This window comes from Notothenia rossii (assembly GCF_949606895.1).
Source record: "Notothenia rossii genome assembly, chromosome: 12".
Classification (NCBI taxonomy): domain Eukaryota; kingdom Metazoa; phylum Chordata; class Actinopteri; order Perciformes; family Nototheniidae; genus Notothenia; species Notothenia rossii.
In genome coordinates this window covers 902,269-926,268 of record NC_136911.1, presented here as the reverse complement: position 1 = coordinate 926,268, position 24,000 = coordinate 902,269, and the positions used below count along the sequence as shown (strand labels likewise).

Sequence of the window (24,000 nt, the reverse complement as noted above, 5' to 3'; positions counted from 1 at the left end):
CAATACCTGCAATAACTCAGCCAAGCGTTCATTGAAATATTGTCCGTAGGCTAAAGTGCTTATATACGCTATAAAACACCTGTCATTTCTAAATGCTTGGGACCCATGCTATACATTTCTAATGTCCAACGCTGGTGTACTCAAGATCGTTATAAATCCAGCTAACATATATATGATTCTAAAATGGGCCGTTATGAGTACTTTTGTACCTCAGCCAATTTGCTAATACTTTTGTACTTTACTTAAAGGTGGGGTAGATAAGTTTGAGAAACCGGCTGGAGATACACTTGTTGTTATATTCCATGGAATGCTCTTAACATCCTGATAGCAATGAATATCTGAAGTGATTTGACAAAAAATCCATAAAAAAATGTCATCTCTGGAAGCCGTAGCGCTGTAAAAAGCACGACCAATCATCTGAGCCGGCTAAAGTAACTGGATGGCCTACCTGCCTGTCAGCCTTCCATCTGTGTACAAACTGATCTCGTGCCCTCATTGGTCATGTGCGCGTTCGTGTGTGTTGGAGGAGGGCTCTGTGAGGAAGTGGCAGATTTTTTCCGGTTGTGTATTTTCAAATTCTAGCCACTCGAGCTGGTTTCTCCAAAATTACCTACCCCACCTTTAAGTAAGAATGCATTTAAATGCAGTATCTTTACAATCGCTACTTTTACTTAGTATAAGTACTTCTTAGCATACGTGTGCTTTTGTTTTGAAATCACTTCCGAGAGGTTCGCCCCGCCCCTCGCTCCAAGGACCATTTAGTAAGGCAAAAGGTAAAAACGCCTCTCAGACGCTCTTCCGTTAATTGTTTAATAAAGACAAATAAATGGTCCGAAGATACGCATTATGAGTACTTTTACTTGGGGGTACCTCAGGCATTTTGGTAATACTTATGTATACTTTGACTTAAGAATGAACTTAAATGCAGTATTTTTACAATCAAGCATAACTACTTTCACTTCTTCCCCCTCTTCTCCACATGCCTGCTAACAGACTCTGATCTGGGTGCAGACTCAGTAATCCTCAGTGAGTTTTGGTTGAATCTGTGAGGTTTTCTTTGAGCTCTGAGTGTGTTTGTGCCTCAGAAGAGCCTCCAGACGGGCTCTCTGACGCTGCTCCGCCACAAGAGAACAACCGCAGACAGACCTCACTTCTCACCAGACAGACTTTCTCCCAACACCACATGTTGGGAGGAAACTCACAGTGACTTCATGGAGCCTCGTGGTGTCATTGAACGCACCATAAATGAAGGTGGAGGCAGCCGGTTATTACAGTTAGCGTGTCGTGGCTCTACAGATGAGCTCACCGGGACTACCGAGCGTGACTTGGTCCGCTATGAGCGTATAAAATATAAGCTCAAGTATTAGCAAATTGGCACCTTTTCACCAAGGCTTTCCCCACTACACTATATAGTTAGTTTGATAGGGTTATTTTTCCGTTACTTGCTTGCCCCCCCCCCCTAACCTGTCTGCCTCTTTTCCCCTACTACCCCCCCTACCCGACTTGTAAAGCGACCTTGAGTTTCGTGAAAGGCCCTATATAAATATTATGTATTATTATTATTATTAAGCAATAATCCTGATCTAATAACAGAGGTTTGTTCTTGAATCAACTTTTTTTATGAAAGTCTTTATTGTCATTTCCCTTTTCCAGGAATCTCAATAGAAAACAATTAGATATTAATTATTAATTCCATAATGCTTATTTCTGCCAATCAGAAGTTAAATCCATTTCTCACTTATTCTAAGAATGTACTTAACCCACTAAAAGTATTTCTATTCAAATAATCCGGCGATTACGTAAAAACAATAACTCATCTCTCTCGTTCAGATGAATGTGCTCAGGTTTTCTTTCAGGTAGAAAGGTTTAGGTGAAACTCTGACTCTCAGACTCTGGAGAACTGATGATTTGCTCACCTGAAAACAATGACCTCTTTTTGGCATCTCGAGCACCACCTGTGGAGAAACACAGACAGGAAGTGGGTCAATCATCTTAAAGGGTTCCTTAAGTCTTTTCTCAACCTGTGTAAGTGTCAAAATCACTAATGGGGACAATTAGAAGTATTTGCTTAATTAGCTGCAGACCCTAAACTTGTTGCTATGTACTGTAGCATGTGTGTTGTTGTTATTGTTTAGAGCCTATATGTTGCATGTTTCTAATTATCCTGATATGTTTATAATTAGTTTAAAACGTGTCGAGGGACTATAGATTAAAAAACCCTCTCTGCTAACTTTGGCATATATACAGCTACGTTCATTAATGGGTTCTTCCCCTGTTAAATAAAGAAATACTATCTTTAAAAAAACAATTTATACTAAAACATATTTTTAAAAGTAATCAACAATTAAAGGAATGGAATAAAAAGATAGAGAAATGATCATTTCCGAAAAGGTTAACGTGAACACACACACACACACACACACACACACACACACACACACACACACACACACACACACACACACACACACACACACACACACACACACACACACACACACACACACACACACACACACACACTCCCTCAGGTCCTCTCTCACGCCACAAAGTGCTTTGTCTCGACTCAGGACTTTTAGTGCCATTAGTGATATTTATTTAACAGCTGGAGGAGTTGTTTGTGGGGAAATATTTCCAGTTGAGAAACAATCACTGTTTGATCTTCGTTTGAATCTAACTCTTGTTTCCTGACGTCACTGAGAGCTGTATTCCCACATGCTCTTCATTTGAAAAGCTGAGGAGATGTTTAGGTGAGTTCATTTGGGAACATTTCTGAATTTACAACATAAATTATTTTGGAAATCATCAGTTACTTCACACAGATGCCTTTTTGCTGCAGCAGTGGATTTATATGAAGTTAAGTCGGTACAGAGCAACATATCTTGACCAGTCAGATTCCAATGATATTTCAGAGATAGTGTCTACACTTCCTCCTTGACAAACACTGTAAATATCAGAACTGGTTTTTCAGTAGAATAAAGTGTCACCTTCCATTGTCCAAAGAGGATTACCGTAATTTTCGGACTATAAACCGCGCCTTTTTTCCCATTTTTCAACGCTGCGGCTTATATAACGGTGCGGCTAATCTATGGATTGTTCCAGCTAACGGCCACTAGGGGACCTCCTAAATCTATGGATTTTACAGGTTACAGTCCACCACCTTTAAATCTATGGGCTCTATGGCCGGTCCGCGCCCCCCACCTTTAAGCGGCGGGCTCCAGCAGGAAAAGCTGGAGGCCGGAAAAGAGTGAGACAGGTAGCGCGCAAAAGTAAAAGTGGAACCGAGAGTGGTACAAGAGACAGAACGAGAGCAAGACAGACAGACATTACGAGAGCGAGACAGTTTGTCCCCGTACCACTGGTTGAAAACCACTGCTGGAGATCACTGCCGGTACGTGCGCTGGGAGCGCACCGTTTAAGTTTGAAAGTTGAAAAGTTTGTGTGTCTGAAACGCTATGTGATACAGTACAGTTTACACAGCACATGTTCTGTAGCTACTATTGCACTAAATGCTAACACTTGAATACGTTATGCAAATATGCAACTTGTTTGTTGAAATGTTAATAAATGGGAGCTTCCTCAAACAGCCATCTCTTTCCCCACAATCCCCTCTGTGCACGAACCCTTACATATGGTAATTAAACATTAAAACACCTGCGGCTTATAGTCCAGTGCGGCTTCTATATGTACACATCATTCAATTTAGCTGCTGCGGCTTATATTCAGGTGCGCCTTATAGTCCGAAAATTAGGGTAAATATGAGGTTTTTTGGAGACTTTTCAACCTTTGTTTTGGAGTACTCATGATCCCAGAGGATGAATCTTAAGCATTGTTGAGTGTCTTTGCACTTTCACCATATCTAGGCAGTTTGCAGACCATAGACCTGATAATAATCCATATTCTAGTGAATCCAGCCTTGAATACATGTAGATATATGTAATGTAAGAACAGCTACACTATAATATAACATTTATATTTTACATTTTTCTTAGTTGATTTCAGTCATTTTGAAATACAAGCCTCTGAAAATGAGATGTATGCGGCATTGAAGGAGGTCTGATGGTGTCCAGGTTTAGAGTATTGTCTTGCGCTGTTTCCCACAACAGATGATTCATGTCTTTTTACTGGATCGAGAGATGTCTCTTAATCGAAGCCAGGATAATATTTCTTACGTGACAATTTCCCCCTAGAGGATTGAACCCCCTCTGTGAAATATGGAAAAGACATGACAGCTCCATATTAAATGTTTACAAGGAATAAGTGCACATTAATCTGCACTTTGTAATAGTTCTGTTTCCACTTCAATGCCTGCAGTAATGAAATAAGCCTTTAAAAGAAACTGTGGGGAAGTTAGAAACATTAGAGAGGCCGTTCATCACATTTGTGAGGATTTTGGAAACGTCCAGAAACGAATGGGTTGATAAACTTTTAAATGCAGAGTTTAAATATCTCACTGTTGTCCTGCTCAGGAGGATCCAGGACGTCGCTCTCCGTGTCGCTGGGAATATTCCACGGCTGCCGGATGGCTTGGAGCTGCTGGTAAAACTCATCCTGAGGAGCAGACAAACAGCAGGGACACAGGAAACAATGAGGAAATCAGTCCCTCTACATGTAATGAACACTTCTTATTCAAGGTGTTGATGGCAATATAAGGAAACAGAGGATTTACACATTCCTTACGTACAATTTAGTGATTTTTAAGACCTAAATATCAGAAAAAAAGCAATAACTTATAACATTACTGCAGGGTTTCTGAAAAACGAATCAGTAAAATTGACGTTTTATTGAATTTCAATGAGTGAAATATTCAGTGCAATCAGTCGCTCTCCATATACTGAACATGTCTTATTCAAGGTGTTGTCAATTTTAAAGAAACACATTTTGTATGTACAAATGTTGAGTTTTAAAGGTCCCATGTCTCACGGCCATTTCTACTGATCATAATTCCATTGTTGAGGTCGACTAGAATACATTTATATTGTTCAATGTTCCAAACTCACATTGGTTTCTCATCCAGCATCTCTGTATAGTATGTGTATTCACTCTCTGTCCTACACGAATTGTTGGAGCTCCTGCCCCCCCCCCCCCCTATGAGCCCACTGTGCTCTGATTGGTCAGCTCGCCCACTCTGTTCTGATGAGTCCACCACCGTTACAGCGGAACATCAGTGATTATGTGATACAATGGCGTTTGATAGCAGCCAGAAAATGACACCAGTAATGACAAACAGATGAGAATGCTGCGTGGGGTCTGGGTGCCGTGTTGGGGGGACGTTGGGGGGCTCGCTGCTCCGCCCTTTGAGGCTTGAGGAGCGGACAGTGTGAGCTGGGTTACTGGTGTCGTTTCCTGGTTGCTGCGTGGGGTCTGCGAGACACAGCGAAGCACAGCCTGAACACCATGGATGCGGGAAGGGGGGGGTAAGGGGGCTGCAGCCCCCCCATCTGCGAGGCTCCACTAGCACCCGCACCCCCCAAACACGGAGCACCTACAGTGTAAGCACGCCAGTTTCGCAGCTGCGAGAGTGTGTGTGTGTGAGGAGCTCCACGGATTAGTCCATTTGGATGTGTGTGTGTGTGTGTGTGTGTGTGTGTGTGTGTGTGTGTGTGTGTGTGTGTGTATGTGTGTGTTTGTGTGTGTGTGTGTGTGTGTTTGTGTGTGTGTGTTTCTCTTCTCACCTCTGACAGGTACGCCCTCAGGCTGGCCCCCAGGCTGTCGGTGGTGCTGAGTCCCGGGGGGGTCAGCAGGGGTCGGGGTCTGGCCGGCAGGCAGGTGGGGGTCACAGGGCGGCTCCTTGACCTCCTGAAGGTCACCTCTTTATGGGCTCCTCGGTCAAAACTGGAGCGCCTCAGCAGGCTGTTGGGAGTTATGGGAGTCCTGGGGGTTCTGGGAGTTGTACTCCTGCTGCTAAGGTTGCTAGGAGATGGAGACTGGCCCATGGTGAGGGGCAGGGTGTCGGGGAGGTGGCGGTGGGGGGGGTGTATCGGGGGGAGGAAGGGGGTGTGGTGCAGAGAGAGAGGATTGTTGGAGATACGACTCGTCATTTTACCCACTTCTGCCAGTTTAGCCAGGTCCTTTTCCACCTCTGAGGGGGAGAGAGGAGATGAGTTAGTACAACATGTCAAACTCAAGATGATTGTGGTGCCTAGTAGGTTTCATTAGCCATATTGCTGATTCCTGGGGCTTTTATTTTGAAAAACAAGCCTCACTTGGAGCTCCCCGTTAGTATCCCTGAGCTTCCTGTAAAGATAAAGTTACTTTCTGAGGCTTTTATTTTGAAAAACTAAGCCTTAATGGATGTTAAAGCTATCTATGTCTGTAATTAATGTATTTTCAATCCATAAATAGTGTTTGGTCACACATGTTAAAACTCTTTTAATATTTTCACTGAGGCTCCAGAATAAAGTCGTTTTTTTTATGACCCCGCTTTTTGTAACAAAAGTTTGTTTCAGGCACTTTTATTTTGAAAAACAAACCTATATTTAAGCTTCTTGTAACAAAAGCTTGTTCCTTCGGCTTTTATTTTGAAAAACCAAAACCTATATTTGAGCTTATTGTAAATAAAGTTTTTTACTTGGTCTTTTGTTTTGAAAAACGAGCTTTTTGTAACTAAAATGTGTTTCTTGGGCTTTTATTTTGAATAACAAGCCCCATTTGGAGCTCTTAGTTTCCCTGAGCTTCCTGTAAAGATACAAGTACTTTCTGAGGCTTTTATTTTGAAAAACAAGCCCCATTTGGAGCTCCCTGTTAGTTTCCCTGAGTTTCCTGTAGAGATACAGATACTTTCTGAGGCTTTTATTTTGAAAAACAAGCCCCATTTGGAGCTCCCTGTTAGTTTCCCTGAGTTTCCTGTAGAGATACAGATACTTTCTGAGGCTTTTATTTTGAAAAACAAGCCCCATTTGGAGCTCCCTGTTAGTTTCCCTGAGTTTCCTGTAGAGATACAGATACTTTCTGAGGCTTTTATTTTGAAAAACTAAACCTTAATTGATGTTATGGATGTAATTAACAACAACTCTGAATTTGCAAGTTTAGATTTTCAATATATATCGTATTTGGGCACGTTCTAACTGTTTTAATATGTTTACAGTGGCTACAGAATAAAGTTGAATGTTTTATGACCTCTTGTCCTGCAGCTGATGATTCACAAACTTTTTAACGGAGCATTAAAGTGGGCGAGACTCCACTCTTTAATCCTTCTTCTGGGCACTGATGACAATATTTATAGTCGCTGTAAACTGCGGTGGATGCAGCTTCCTCTCAGAAAACGCTCCAAGTTCATCCGCAGAGGGAAAAGAAACAGAATAGTTTGTTTTCCTCGTCTTAAAAACACGAGAGACGTCCAGCTCCCTCCGTCAACATCTAAGTCATTCTTTCCGTGATGATTTTAGTTAAACCCTGGCACTGAGGATTCAGCAAAGCATGCTTTAAAGTTATCATTTGAGAGTGGAGTGAGTCACCAGGAGTGTGTGTGTGTGTGTGGGTTTAAATAAATAACAGAAACAAGCATGACAAGGATTTCACAACCCCTGACTTTCTTGTTGTTGAGCAAATTGGGATTTTTCTCTTCTGCAAACAACATTTTTCTCGAATGTGAAGCAGATATCCAGTTATGTCTGCGAGACGTTACTGAGGGAAAACCAACCCCAGACTGTTTGGATACACACATCTAACTCTCTGACATGTGTTACTAGATTGTTACTAGTGTGTGTGTGTGTGTGTCTGTCTGTCTGTCTGTCTGTCTGTCTGTCTGTCTGTGTGTGTGAAGCTGTGCGTGAGTGTGTGTGTGTGTGTGTGTGTGTGTGTGTGTGTGTGTGTGTGTGTGTGTGTGTGTGTGTGTGTGTGTGTGTGAAGCTGTGCGTGTGTGTGTGTATGTGAAGCTGTGTGTGTGTGTGTGTGTGTGTATGTGAAGCTGTGCGTGTGTGTGTGTGTATGTGAAGCTGTGTGTGTGTGTGTGTGTGTGTGTGTGTGTGAAGATATGTGTGTGTGTGTGTGTGTGTGTGTGTGTGTGTGTGTGTGTGTGTGTGTGTGTGTGTGTGTGTGTGTGTGTGTGTGTGTGTGTGTGTGTGTGTGTAGCATTCAAGGCGTGTCAGGACATTACAGTTTAATAATCCAAAGAGTTATGGTGGCTAAACTTAACGTTGGGGATAGTTCACTGTTTGCAGACACGTTGCAGTGAGAGAGAACCTGCAGGAAATCCATAAACAACAACAACAACAACAAGCCCAGAGACTCCACAATAAACACACATTGGGCTGCAGGAACATGTAATGATCAGTGTGTGTTTTCAGCGTCAAAGCTTCTAGGATGCAGGGATACATGTATTTATATATATTAATATACACAAGAGAAAACTCAGTGTAAAAAATAAGCTCAACTTGATCAAATCAATGAATAATGATCCTTTGTAGTCTTAAAGGTCCCATGTGAATACAAGGCATGAAACAGTGGACTTTGCATAACAGGGGACCTGGGAACAAGACCTTTGTCCACAAAATGACATTAGAGGGGTATATTATTCAGTTTTGCAAAGTGTAAAGTATAGGAGAGTGATGTAAATGGGGGCTGCGTTTCATTTCATTTTCATTTCAAACCTTTATTTAGACAGATTGGTCCCTTGAGATCATCGATCTCATTTACAAGGGAGACCTGCATCATTTAGTTCCACATGAAACATAAAAACAACAAACAAACAAACAACAGAGGATATCATATTTACATATTCAACATTTACAACTACCCAGAGTGTCAGAAAGCATTTCATTTAGACGTGCCTTAAATACATTCAGAGAAATAAAAATGCTCAATTTCAATTTTGCCTGTAGACTGTTCCAAGCAAGTGGAGCTGCGCACATAGAAGCTGTCTTACCTAAGACAGTCCTTACTCTTGGCACATCTAACAAGACTATATCCTGCGATCGCAGACAATAGCTGCTTGCAACTTTCTGTGTTATCAGAGAGCAGATATAATACGGGAGTTTGCCCAACATAGCTTTATAGATCAAAGTGTACGAGTGACTGAGCCTCCGTGCAGTGAGTGATGGGAAACCTGCTTGGTATACAGGGTACAGTGAGGAGTAAGCGCTTTACAATGTGTTTAACAATAGCAACACTATATGAAACTTCTGTTTCCACATGACTCCAGAGCTACCAGTTAAGACACTTTGTTTATATGGACGTGTTTCAAACAGTAAGGCTCAAGAGAAATGTGTGTGTGATTCAGAATCAAACTGGATGAATAAGAGCTGGATTGCTCCCTGACACACTGAGTGAGAGGTTCTGTGTAACACCAACCCCACGTCACTTCAATTCACCCTGACCTTCCTGCCTTTTCTCCACTGTTTCACGGCGGGAGTAATTGATAAACAAACGGTCGTTTAGCCGCTGAAGTCTTCCTCGAACCGCCCACACCACGGAGATGTTATCATCATAACCCAAACAGGAAGTGCTCATTAGTGACCTGTTCCCATGAAGCTGATATTCCTATTTACCGGAATAGTGATAAACACCACATGTTCACATGATTTCACTGCAAACCAGGCGCTTCCCGGCATTAACGAGACATTACCAGCAGCTTGATTTTGAAATCCTTACAGAGAGTTGATGCTCAAGATCAAAAGCTGGAGCATCACATATTTCTGATGGTTCCCAGTGTCTGATGTTGAGAGAAAGCTGTTCAAACAGTCATAACTTTATTAGCTCTCATCTGCAGGACAAACACGGCCTGCCAGGACTCACTCAACGTGGCGTTAGATAAATAAATTAAGGAAAGTGTGAAGGACAGATTGAACCACCCTCGGTAGCTTGTTTGAAATCTGTGGCTCTAAAGCTTTTCTGTCTTCTAACTATATTTGAAGTCTTATTTTAAATGGGATAGTTTGTGTGGAAGTTTGAGGTACTACTCCACGTTTCATACATCTTCAAAACTAATCAGTATCCCTTTAAATGCTCAATTAATGCTTGTAGAATTAAGTCATTATCTTAGCTGTCTTTAGGTCTAATGCAGCATTAATTGGTTAATTGGTTTGTATGATTGTGAGACTTTAGTGTTTAAAGTGTTGGTTTGGATTCAACAAGTCACAGAAATTATCAAAAAGTGACAAACTGAAAGCATGTTAATCCTTGTCTACTTGTACTTTTGGCCCCAAATCAAGAAACCTTTCTTTTTTTTGACAATATTTTAGGAGCAAAAGTCTTCATATGAGTCTGATGCACTGAGCACTTTTTATAAAGTGGGTTGAATTGATCCAACCCAAACTAAAGCTTCATACCAGAAAGATTCACCGAAGTCACACAGATCATCAGAAAGTGTCAAAAAGGGAAAATCTAGTCAAATGATTAGCCTGGTTTACTTTCGGCTTCTGTATATTCATAAAAATCATTCATCAGGAAACTTTCAGACTCTTAACTATATGAAATGTGAGCAAAGAGTCTAAACGTCTTAGTTTAATGGAAAAAGGTGTTAGAATATCTCCATAGTCCCAAATCTAATGCGTCATATCAGTAATAATGTACCCTACTTGTTGGTATGTGTGCATATCCCTCAACAACACATCTCTATTACAGGGGGAGACACCCAGACAAGTGCACAGGAGCTCCAGAAATCACACAGGAGAAGGGGGAGGGGGGTTTCTCAGATATAATTGGGGTAAAGATGAAAAGTGAGGCTCTGGCTGCGAGCGTGGAAAGTGTTAGCAGCCAATAAAGGTTGAAAGAGTTGAATTAGCGTCTAACAGCTTCAGTGAAGTGCATGCTGGGAGCCCAAAGCCTCAATGTTCAGTGAGTCGGCGTCAAAGAAGAAATTAATGCCATCTGAGGAGTGTGTGTGTGTGTGTGTGTGTGTGTGTGTGTGTGTGTGTGTGTGTGTGTGTGTGTGTGTGTGTGTGTGTGTGTGTGTGTGTGTGTGTGTGTGTGTGTGTGTGTGTGTGTGTGTGTGCGTGTGTGTGTGTGTGTGTGTGAGAGAAGAGCAGCTGTTGATCAATGTGCTCTGAATCAGTCTGGTATGTGGAGATGCGTTCGAGGACATAAAACAACAAGTGGGCGACACATGACGTTCCTCTGGGCTTTCATCTGGATCATAAGTGGATACACACTCTATGATCACACACACACACACACACACACACACACACACACAGACACAGACACAGACACAGACACACACACGTCACAAAGAGCAGCCTGACTGCAGGAGTTATGATTAAAAAAATGCCACGAATAACATTTTGTAATACCAGTTCAGTCTCAAAATGACATGAGCGTTGAACTATTGAGTACAAGTGTGTCTTATAAATGTAGTGCAGTATAAAGAGCATGCTTGGTAGCACAGTTACAGTCCACACACACACACACACACACACACACACACACACACACACACACACACACACACACACACACACACACACACACACACACACACACACACACACACACACACACACACACACACACACACACACACACACACACACACACACACACACACACACACACACACACACACACACACACACACACACACACTCTCTCTCTCACCTGCCAGCTGCTTGCCCATGTTCTCCAGCTCCTTGGAGAAGAGGGGGTCTCCCAGCATCGGCCCCCCAGCGCTGCCCCGTCTCACTGGTTTCAGATCAGCCTCCCAGACTCCCTGACGCTGGAGAAAAGTCACATTAGAAGAAAAGAAAGACCCTTCAATTAACTCTTTACATCATGCTCAGCTACGGCTGAAATATCCCAGCCGTATCTGGAGAAGGAAAAAACAGAGACAGGGCAATTATTATTTTATGAGCTTTAGAAAAACAGGATGAAAGACGCAACGCTGCGTTTACTGACTGTGGGACGCCAGACCGTCAGTAGTGGTGCACGACATACTTCTATAACTACCAGTAGACCTATGGGAACACTGGTGTGGTGGCGAGGCAGCAGTAAAGCCATCAGCTTGAGATTAAGACCTACAAATCCAATTTTCACTCACACACACACAACACACACGTTCACTAATCAGCTGTTTCAATGCAAGTGTGTATACATGATAATCTCATCCCAGTGTCCTCTGTGTGTGTGTGTGTGTGTGTATATATATATATATGTGTGTGTGTGTGTGTGTGTGTGTGTGTGTGTGTGTGTGTGTGTGTGTGTTAGCTTATAGACTTCTGGAGCAGCTGCTCGTTCTCTCCTTTTGAGCACGGTGCGAGGTTTTCCTTTATTCAGAAATCAGCTTCAGAAAAAGGTAAAAATGTGCAAATGGTAGAAGATAGAAAATGTATGTTACCATCTTTAAACAGGGTTAGGGTTAGAATAGATGAGACGATGTTTCACACACTTTGAAGGCTGCTGATGGTGACCTCCGTATTAATGACTCCTCCTCCTCCTCCTCCTCTCCTCTCCCTCTCCTCGCCTCTCGTCTCCTCTTGTCTCATCTCCTCTTCCTCTCCTCTCTTCTCGTCTCGTTTCCTCTTCCTCTCGTCTTCTCTCCCTCTCCTCTCCTCTGGTCTCCTCTTCCTCTCCTCTCCTCTTCCTCTCCTCTCTTCTCCTCTCGTCTGGTCTCCTCTTCCTCTCCTCTCCTCTTCCTCTCCTCTCTTCTCCTCTCCTCTGGTCTCCTCTTCCTCTCCTCTCCTCTTCCTCTCCTCTCTTCTCATCTCATCTCCTCCTCGTCTCCTCTCCCTCTCCTCTCCTCTGGTCTCCTCTTCCTCTCCTCTCTTCTTGTCTCCTCCTCGTCTCCTCTCCCTCTCCTCTCCTCTGGTCTCCTCTTCCTCTCCTCTCTTCTCATCTCCTCCTCGTCTCGTCTCCCTCTCCTCTCCCCTTCCTCTCTTCTCGTGTCCTCCTCGTCTCCTCTCCCTCTCCTCTCCTCCTCTCCCCTCTTCTCGTCTCCTCTCCCTCTCCTCCTCCTCGTCTCCTCTCCCTCTCCTCTCCTCTCCTCTCTTCTCATCTCCTCCTCGTCTCCTCTCCCTCTCCTCTCGTCTCCTCTTCCTCTCCTTCCTCTCCTTCCTCTCCTTCCTCTCCTTCCTCTCCTCTCCTCTCCTCTCCTCTTCCTCTCCCTCTCTTCTCCTCTTCCTCTCCTCTCGTCTCTTCCTCGTCTCCTCTCCTCGTCTCCTCTACTCTTTTCTCGTCTCCTCCTCGTCTCCTCTCCCTCTCCTCTCCTCTTCCTCTCATCTCCTCTCTCTTCTCGTCTCCTCCTCGTCTCCTCTCCCTCTCCTCTCCTCTCCTCTCGTCTCCTCTCGTCTCCTCTCCTCCCCTCCTCCTCTCCCTCTCCTCCTCTTTCTCTCCTACTCTTCCTCCTCTTCTCTTCCACTCCCCTATCCTCTCCTCCTCGTCTCCTCTCCTCTCGTCTCCTCCTCCTCCGGAGTTGTACTAACGTAGAGCCCCTCAATAGGGCTACGGTCATGATGGGGGTCCGTGTGAGGGCAGGGCGAGGTCATGCTGCAGGATTTAGGGCGATGTTGTTTTTAAATGGATTTAAATCAGCAGATTAAACGCTGAGTCAGCGCTGGCGTCCACACGCTCATAACTTATGTGAGTTTGGGAACAGATGACAGCTTTTATTTGGCCAGAAGAAAGCAGCCCTTATTTTTGTATGACTTGTTACTTATTATCTTGGTGTGTCCAAACATGTACTTGTAGTTTTTTTACCCGCAGTATAAGTAAATCAAAGCCATGACACATGCCATATGAGTGATTTGAAGAGGCCCTTTCCCCTCTCCTTTGTGTGTGTAGCTTTCAGTGCATGTGAATGATCTGCAAACGCTAACATCTCTGTTATCCCTACAGAAGGAGTGTCTCTCAAAATAAGAAAAGTGAGATGTAAACAGCATTAGGCACACACTGCAACATGCATCTCAATCTATATGCAGGAGTAGCTTTAGGAGGTTATTATAAAACACTTTTATTGTGTAATTTTTTTGTGCAAAAGGTAGAAATGTGTCTTTGGTTTGCAGACGTTTTTTAAAACCCTTAAAATGCCGATTAAACGAACCCCCGGCTTACTCCGAAATGAAATGGTAAAATATTTTCAATTGCAGGTGATTTAAATTCCAACGTTTATAGGTAATGAATATAAAGGAAAATAAAAAATACACTTGTTGCATTCTCACAAGAGTTTACGGCACACTAAAGCTCGCAGATGTCAAACCGCTAATATGGAAAATCTGGAAGTCCTAAACAAACGTTTGCATGAATAAAAGTGAAGCTCTTAAATCTCACGGAGCCACGAGGTCAAACCCCAGCGCAGCGAAGTATCTCTGACACGCTGCCAAACAAAGCATCACCATGAAACACGGCTCTTGCATCACACTCTGATTTCTAGCCGTTTGCCCCGGCATGTTTTATGGCGGTAACACCCACACCGAGAGAACTGTGATTAAAACACATCACTAAACGCTCTCAGAGGAAACTATGGAAGCAGTTCCCGCTCCGCTTCACCAAGCCTTCTGTCTTTATGAGGCACTTATCACCTGAAGACGAGGGCTAATAATGATTAGCAGTGTTTACTCTCCGGCAGCAACAACGCTTCACTGCGGCGCACGATGGGAAGAAATGGGCTGGATTTAAATATCTCAATAATATGAAGAGAGAGACATTCATCCTTTCTTTCATAAGCATTTAAACCTCTTGTTGCTGAGCTGCAGAAAGAGAAATATTCAATCAATGTCCTTCTTATTTAGCTCCTCATACTGTAAGACTCCAACCGTTGTGTTTCTCCCAAATACTGTAGATCTCATTAAGCATAGAGGTTTCTTCGATACCCTTAAGGCTAATTCGTTATTACCAGAGAGGTCCCGATCCGATCACGTGATTTTCAAAAGATCGGAATCTGGAGAAAAAAAATCGGGATTTTTTTTAATTTTTTTAAATACTTTAAAAATATTTTGTATTCAATGTTACAAAACAAAAATGACCATGTTCAAGTCTTAAAGTCATCCTGAGGCCTTAGTTTTGGTTTCAAATTACAGAACATCATGTATGTGTTGCTTCTTTGGGGCTTGTTTTCATAGACCTGCTTATTTCTCTCAAATCTGGCAACAGAGTGGGCGCAGTGTCTAATTGTAGCAGTAAGCTAACGAGTACTGAAAGCTTTATTTTGTTTTGATCCAATGCTGCACAACTGAACTGATCCAATGCTGCTGTGAAAGAAAGAAGCTATATCCATGTTGGATAGAATATCCAATTTAAATAAAAAAATAACCTTAAGGGACAACTTGAATGCTTTTTTTCTTTTTTTTCTCTTAATGCATTTCATAAAGATCGGATCGGGAAAAATCGGTATCGGCAAATTGTCAAAATTAAATGATCGGAATCGGATCGGGAGCAAAAAAAGGTGATCGGGACATCCCTAGTTATTACAAATGAGCTTTTCAAAGACAGCCAAACTCAAGCAATTAAACACGACGCAGACACATCAGCTGCACTTTGCATAAGGGATGCCTTCATGTGTTATTGTGCAGGACTTCACATTCAGAGAGACTCTGCAGCTACTCAACACACATCATATTATATAAAGTGTGTTAATGTGGAGGTCAGAGGAGAAGAGGACGTCAGATTTAGATTCAAGCTTTGTGAATCAGCATAGAGTTAGACGTGAAGCTTTCATAAAAGGAACAACTTACAGCGATACCACCCACTGTGATGGTAGAAAGAAAGACAGGATCATAATGTCCTTTAAGAAATAATAAGGAGGACGTAATATTCATCAGTCACCCTGCGTTTCATTTTGGCTTCATCACACCCTCAATATACTAAGATAAGATCACTAAAAAAGGTCAAAGACTAAGACTAAGTATGACTGTACGTAGAATAAAAGGAGAAGACTTTAAAACTGAAATCTAAAACTGTAAAGTATAAAAGAAAGCCTATTCTATGATTACCTTTCATCTACAAAGTCTCTTTGCAGTTTCTCTGCTTTCTGTACAGTGTGTTCAGCCTCATATCTCACACTCTGGGTGTCAGATCCTTCTCTCCTTCTCTCCTTCCCTCCTTCACTCTCTCAATCTGACGCCTCTCAGTCTGCAGACTCTGCATCTGCTGCACACACTGCAGCGCCTTTTCTCTAAAACATGCCGTAAAAAAAGCCCCGTCTCCCTCACACTTAGATCGGGCAATTATTTAAAGAAAGGAGTATGTTTTTGGAGGGTAATTATAGAGAAAGGTACCAGCGTTTTATTAACAGCATGTGATGTGCGGATTATACTGTACTCTGGTAAAAGTACACACATCCTTTACTCAAGTAGAAGTACAGATACTCGTGTTTAAAAATACTCTGGTAAAAGTAGAAGTACTGACTAAACTTCTTTACTCAAGTCAAAGTAAAGAACTTTGAAATGTACTTCAGTAAAAAGTACCCATAACTAGCAGCTGTTTTAAAGAGTACCTGACCTCCCTTTATATTAATAGAACAATAATGTCATTGTTAGCTAATGAATGTTTCCATGGTGACCAACGGCAACATGACAACGTTTCCATTGGTCCCTCTTCTTTAGAGAAGACCAGGAAATGATGGATACACGGATCGTGTTCAAATCAATAGGCACGCAATGACTCTAAATAATAAAGATCACGCCACCAAACACACATTCAGACTAAAGGAACCAGCCTGTTTGGAGAATGAGAGAAGTAGAAAGTACAGGTATTTGAGTTCAACATGTGAGAAGTAGAAAGTACAGGTATTTGAGTTCAACATGTAAGAAGTAGAAAGTACAGGTATTTGAGTTCAACATGTAAGAAGTAGAAAGTACAGGTATATGTGTTCAACATGTAAGAAGTAGAAAGTACAGGTATTTGAGTTCAACATGTAAGAAGTAAAAGTAAAAAGTGGTCAGAAAAATAAGTAGTGGAGTAAAGTACTGATACCAGAAACATGTACTAAGCACAGTAACAAAGTATTTGTACTCTAATACTTCCCACCTCTGACCTCTATGGGTTTCTCTATAACCCCTGCAGCATTTCAGGTTATCACGCAACACTTTGCTCTCGTGCAACTCATAAATATTGAGCTGCATTGTGTAGAAACATCTCAATGAGCCTCGATTGTCCTCAAGTCACCAGATATTCTGTCCATTTATCCCTCACAATACCCCAGAGTGACATCAGGAGGATTCATCACCTCTTTGTCTTCTACAGTAAAGATGGATGATTGAGGCTGGAGGGCTTTCTTTTCTTCTTTTTAGAACAATAGAGGAGAGAGTGATGGATAGAGGGAGGAAACTTACCGAAATCTGAGACAAGACGTCGAATTCCTGCAGACGACCGGCCACAGCGTCCACCCCGGGCAACGGAGCTAACACACACACACACACACACACACACACACACACACACACACACACACACACACACACACACACACACACACACACACACACACACACACACACACACACACACACACACACACACACACACACACACACACACACACACACACACACACACACACACACACACACACACACACACACACACACACACACACACACACACACACACACACACACACACACACACACACAAAAGAGAGTGTGAGACGTGAAAATACATCTTATTTGTTAGAAAAATCTCACTGGACACCGACTTGAGAAATGTAAGATGTTGTTTAATTGCTGATATATTTATGATCCACGTCACGTTTTCAGTGTTGGCAACAGTTCCTCATGTTTGTCTCGAAGTCTTCTCATCAGGGCTCTATAAATAGAGAACTACGGCAGATATGTAATATTTAATGCAGCCGAACCGTGCATTACAATGCCGTTATGTGATGACCTCCAAAGAGAAAAGCAAGCACACTCGGAATAAAGTATTATTTTATTTTAAAAAAACGTCTTCAGATTTCACATCACATAAACACCAAATCCCAGCATGCATTGCGGCTATCATCGAGCTGAGGATCTTGCCTACGTCAGTTTCCGGTTTCGTTTATGACGGATGTATTTTGTTATACACACATTCCTTCACATTTACATTTTAAATTGCATTAAAGTATTTTGTGAGGCCTTCTAACATGTTTTTAAATATAACTACGGTTGTAGTTGAAGAGTTTGTAAATTAACATCAATCAAAGCTGTTGCCTGGCAACTCAATCGCACAACGTCACGTCCGTTAATTCCACATCCACACCTATGATCCACACGCATGGATTAACATTTATATTATACAGTCTATGATTAACATCGATTTAATACATTAATGTAGCCTTTGTTTCTGCTAGAAGAGGTGTGGACCAGCTGGGGCAACAAGAACTTTGGCGTAATCGAGTGTGACTATTAAAAAATAAATCATTATTATATTAATATTGACAATAACAACCGACCGTCGGGGTAGCATTTGCTTGGCCTTTCCGGTTATTTCTCCACTGGTTAACAATACCGTGTAATTGTTACGTTTGAAGGGACGAAATCGTGACATCTTCACGTCTCCCAGCATGCTACATCGTCACATGTTCACGTCTTGCCGTGATATCTGGTTGATCTCTCTCCATAGAGGCTGAATCATCATGTTCATCACATAGCTACCATATGCCTCAAACAGTCCTGATGCTCTTCTAGGTAATCTCACATCCTGTCATGTTCACAGCTACAGTTGATACCTTTGTGATCATGTGGAGCTCATGATGGAAGATACATTCAGTGTTTTCACAACATTATTTAAAATAAGTGTTGTCTTGCAGCTCACCTGAGATGTCGGGCACGGCCTGCTCGGAGCTGATTGGCCGACACTCTTCAGATCTGCCGTCTGATAGGCTGTCACCCTGCAACCTGCACACAACACACAGCGGTGAATCAGACACAACACTGCAATGCATGCTGGGAAAACCAATGCAAGATAACAAACAGATAGGGGATGAGGGAGGATGAGACAAAGAGGAAGTGTTATACATGTCGTTTAAAAAAAAAAGATCTTCATCACAGCTTCTCCCATTCATAAAAACACAGTTTAAAAGAGTTTTTCATATCATATCTGTTTAGATCTTATGTCAGATATAAAACAAAGAAGGGACTCTGTGTCAGCCTGAGAGGACGAGACAAAGAGGAAGAGTTTCCTGAGTTCATCAAGTCTGTCATTTCTGCAAAGAAACTGGGAAGAAAGGTGCGTTGTAGGGCGTGCATTCCTTCATCGCAGCTTCTCCCATTCATACAAATACATTTCAGATAGCTTTTAGCATGTTGACGTAAAAGTAATGCTGTCACAGATACATCTGGAGCATAGATACACAGACACCGTGTTTCAGAACTAAACAAAGAGACGTGTTCACCTGAAATCAATAGCTCACTGTTCTTTAACATGATGCAACCATAGCGTGTTTTTACTGATGGTATCTGTTTGAATCTGATTTCAGATAAAAGAAATACAAGGGAGTCTCTGTCAGTGTGAGGGGATGAGACCAGAGGAAGGGTTTACTGAGTTTATCATTTCTGCAAATAAACTACGAAACAAGGTGAGTTTTAGGCCCAAAGATCTTCATCTGGGCTTTTTATTCTCCTACAAAATAACATGTCATTAAGTTTATTCATTCAGAGACGTGTGGCGCGTGGATCACACACACATCTCCTTTACAACTAAAAGACATCCCCCCTCAGTCCCTGTGCTTCATCGTGATGCGTTCAAAGCCCCCTATGGCTGGTTTTTCTCAGCGTAATCTGTTTGGCCCGAGCAGGAAGCGGGTCTGAGAGATGGAGCTGAAGTTAAAAGAATAAAAGAGTTCCGTTTCCAGATAGGAAGGTTTACTGAGGGTGAGACACAAACAGAAACACACGGAGATAAACACAGCGTTCACACTCATTCACACACTCATTCACACACTCATTCACACACTGCTACACACACTGCTACACACACTCATTCACACACTGCTACACACACTGCTACACACACTCATTCACACACTCATTCATACACCGCTACACACACTGCTACACACACTCATTCACACACTGCTACACACACTCATTCACACACTGCTACACACACTGCTATACACACTCATTCACACACTGCTACACAAAGTCATTCACACACTGCACCACACTGCTACACACACTGCTACACACACTCATTCACACACTACACCACACTGCTACACACACTGCTACACACACTGCTACACACAGTCATTCACACACTGCTACACACACTCATTCACACACTCCTACACACACTGCTACACACACTCATTCACACCCTGCTACAAACCCTGCTACACACACTAATGGGGATCAATAAAGTGTCTCTCCATCTATCCATCCATCCATCATCCATCTATCCATCTATCTCTATCTCTCTCTCTCTCTCTTTCTATCGATCTATCTATCCATCTATCTCTCTATACATCCATCTATCTCTCTATCCATCTCTCTATCTATCTCTCTATCCATCTCTCTATCTATACATCCATCTATCTCTCTATCCATCTCTCTATCTATCTATCTATCCATCTATCTATCCATCTATCTATCCATCTATCTCTCTATACATCCATCTATCTCTCTATCCATCTCTCTATCTATCTATCTATCCATCTATCTCTCTATACATCCATCTATCTCTCTATCCATCTCTCTATCTATCTCTCTATCCATCTCTCTATCTATCTATCTATCCATCTATCTATCTATCCATCCATCTATCTATCCATCTATCTATCTATCCATCCTGTGTGTTATCCCTCTCTTTATTAGACATACTTTAGACGGCCATCAGAAGTCCTGACGATCCATCAAAGGATCAAAATACTTCTCAGTTTCTGACCCTGATATTGTTTGGTGTGAGTGGATTGAGTGAGTGTCGAACTCACACAGGAGTTGTGGGTAAATGAATAAGTGTGGTGGAGTTGTCGCCTTCACACTGCGGCGCTGAGAGGAAGCATCACCTCGCAGGAAGGTGTGAACACGTTGCAATAATGCGCAGGATGCTAAAAACCACCGAGCCTTATAACACGGGATCAAACACAGAAACAAGGCTCCTTGTGGGTGAGAGGAGAACCTGCAGGCAGAAAGTGACAAATAACCTCCTGAATGTGGACTTTACAGGGTTGTACCTACACCAGTGTTAAAGAAGACATGTTAAGGAAGCCAGTGCAAGATACATAGTGTTCTCCTGTAGTCTGTACTGTAGTCTGTCTGCAGGTGTGAAACCCTTCCACATGTTAAAGCTGAGCAAAGCTGCAGGTAATCGCATCAAGAAAAGTGGTTTTCAAACGGCTACTTGATGCTAGCCGTGAACTTTTACCTGTCAATACAATAAAATCTACTGAAAACCTAGCTTGGTGAGGGGAATCGTTCTTCTATCCAATCAAACCAGAAAAGAGACCCTTCTAACATTACTAAGCCCAGAGGAAAGGCCAACACGGTGTGAGTAAGAGGAAGGATGAGTATGAAGTTATACGAATCATACGTTCAGAGGCACGAGATATCTTCAGAGAGAAACGTCTACTAAAATCCTTTTAGCAGCCTCTCTTAAGGTTCCCCTTTAAGGTAAACATGAAAGACAAGTTTATCAAAAGATGAAGATACGTTTAAAGTTACAGATAAACAACAGTCCTCTAAACCAGAGGTGTGTTCAGTCTCTTATCCATGAGAGGAACTTGTGACGTTTCCATCATTCTCTCCACTTTTCAAGATGCAGCATCAATTCCTGTTAGCAGCCTGACCTCTGGGTGTGTGTGTGTGTGTGTGTGTGTGTGTGTGTGTGTGTGTGTGTGTGTGTGTGTGTGTGTGTGTGTGTGTGTGTGCAGAGACATGAATGTGTGTGTGATACTCTGCTACACTGACCAAGAGGAGACGATGAAAGACCAGTGAAAGGACTCTGTGGTCAACAACACAACAACACCACAACAACACAACAACACACCCTATAACACCCCTTGTTGTTAAACGCCAACTATGTTTATATATATGCTGTTAATAACTGTGGAGTACATATATCAGTGGGATAATGCGCTGGACTTTGAATCAGGGGATAGCAAGTTCGAGTCCCACTGCAGTCAGCATGTCGTTGTGTCCCTGAGACACTTCACCCCAAGTCCTTTGGGGATTGTCCACAGTACTGAATGTATGTAAGGTGCCGCTCACACGGGAACGTTTGCGTTTATGCCTAGTATGCGTTTTCAAAAAAGTCTTCCGTTCACACGCATTTGTTTCATTTGACGTGTCTGTTCACACGAGAACGCTGGACACGCTGTAGTACATATGCCGGGACTGTAACTGGCGCTGTAACTTCCGCCACAAAATACACTAAAAGCAGCGAAGAAGACTACGGAGCATGGTTGCCATGGTTGCCCTTCTGTTTATGCCCCGCAGTGGATTTAGCAACATGTAGTTCATGCTGATGGTTGTGGTAGAGGAGCTGTACATTTTGCACTAACATCCGTAGTATGGTCAGTAGCAGTAGCACTAGCAGTAGCTACTGACAATGCTACAGCTAGTGAGCAGCAGAGGTGGGGAGAGGCGGGGCTATGGCTTCATCTATCGGGAAATTATCGTATAGATGCGATTACACGGAGCCGTTTGACCCCCAGAGCGTTTCGTTTGCAAATCTATCCACCTTGGGACCCTTTATCGTTTGTGGGGTCCGTTCCTATCGTTTTGTTACGGCCTCGTGTAAATAAAAGGGCTATACGGCTATACGCAAGAGAAACTATGCGGATCCAGCCCGTTTTGCTCTCGTGTAAACGGCACCTAAGTCGCTTTGGATAAAAGCGTCTAACAAGTGACATGTAATATATACCTGGCTGCTAAATCCTCAGAACTGTTACAGGATGTGTATTTTGCAAATTGTGTAATCTTTATAATTTTTGTACCTTCAATATTTGTTTGTATGCATGCTTCTTAGTTAGCATGAAGCTGTCTTTGTCTCTTTTCTGCTTTAACAAATGTCCCCTCTGTGGGAGGAGAGCATGTACTCTGATTCTGATAGAGGAGCAGGGGAACAGATGTCTGACATTTCAAAGAATCATGTTGGACAGAAAAGGGGCTGAAGCTGCATTCTCTGAGATAATCCAGAGGGATAAAGTATTCGCTTGAAGCCATCTGATAGCTGCCGCAGCTCTGAAAACATCCCACAGCTGATGGAGGCTAAATGAAAGCTGATAGGAAACACAGCGCTGGCGTCTCAGTGAAAAGATACTCATTTATCACATACTGGCATCAGGTGGGAGGTTCTGCCCTCACCTGCCCAGGTATCACACTAACCTACACATCAGACAGGAAGCGTGTCAGCAGAGACACACACACACACACACACACACACACACACACACACACACACACACACACACACACACACACACACACACACACACACACACACACACACACACACACACACACACACACACACACACAGTGAATAAAGTCCTATCAGTTCAGGGGTCTTGAAGCTTAAGTCATTGGAGATGAAATTTAAGATCAACTTGACGTAAAACTGAAATAAAATGTCGTAGCTGTAGCTTCAAAATGTATCTAAATTCATATCATATTAGGGTTTCCGGTTTCCACATCTTGAAGGAACCATATTTAGATTGCTTTAAATGTGACTTGGAAAGCAATTTAAAAACACCTTTACAGCAACAGAACCTGAAGGAAAAACCTCCAACACTTTGTAAAGAGAGAGTTTTGAGAAACACTTCGGAGAATCAAAATGCTTCTTGCAATTGTTAAACTCCACACTGATGCTGCAGATCAGACAGGAAGTGTGGCGTGACCTCTAGATGAGTTCAAGGTAAGAGAAAATACTCTAAAAAATAATAAACATTTACCGTATAAACTAAAGTCATACCATTTCAGAGGTCTTAAAACTAAAGGCACGTTAGTTTTAAGACTTTTCTGGATTAAAGTGTAAAAACATCACAGGCTTTGTACAGAGAGAGTTTTGAGAAAACGCCTTGAGAATTGACCTCTTCTTGCAAGCCAATCAGAGCAGACTCTAAGAGAGAGGCGCTAAAACCGAGCATTTCAGACAGAGGGAGAATTCAGGTGTCAAACAGACAGAATGACCATTAATGCAAACATGTTCAAT

General features: G+C 42.5%; 1 protein-coding gene across 1 annotated transcript in view; it reads right to left on the bottom strand.

The window, feature by feature from the left end:
- The window catches only part of cUnh8orf34 (chromosome Un C8orf34 homolog), a 64,485-nt gene that overhangs the window by 687 nt on the left and 39,798 nt on the right, over window positions 1–24,000 (bottom strand). Inside the window, exons 9-14 of the mRNA XM_079661468.1 lie at window positions 18,661–18,743; window positions 17,202–17,269; window positions 11,536–11,653; window positions 5,676–6,082; window positions 4,455–4,551; window positions 1,917–1,955 (exon numbers count right to left, since the gene is read on the bottom strand). Of these exons, the coding sequence (XP_079517594.1) occupies window positions 1,917–1,955; window positions 4,455–4,551; window positions 5,676–6,082; window positions 11,536–11,653; window positions 17,202–17,269; window positions 18,661–18,743 (812 nt within the window). The remainder of the gene's footprint in view (window positions 1–1,916; window positions 1,956–4,454; window positions 4,552–5,675; window positions 6,083–11,535; window positions 11,654–17,201; window positions 17,270–18,660; window positions 18,744–24,000) is intronic.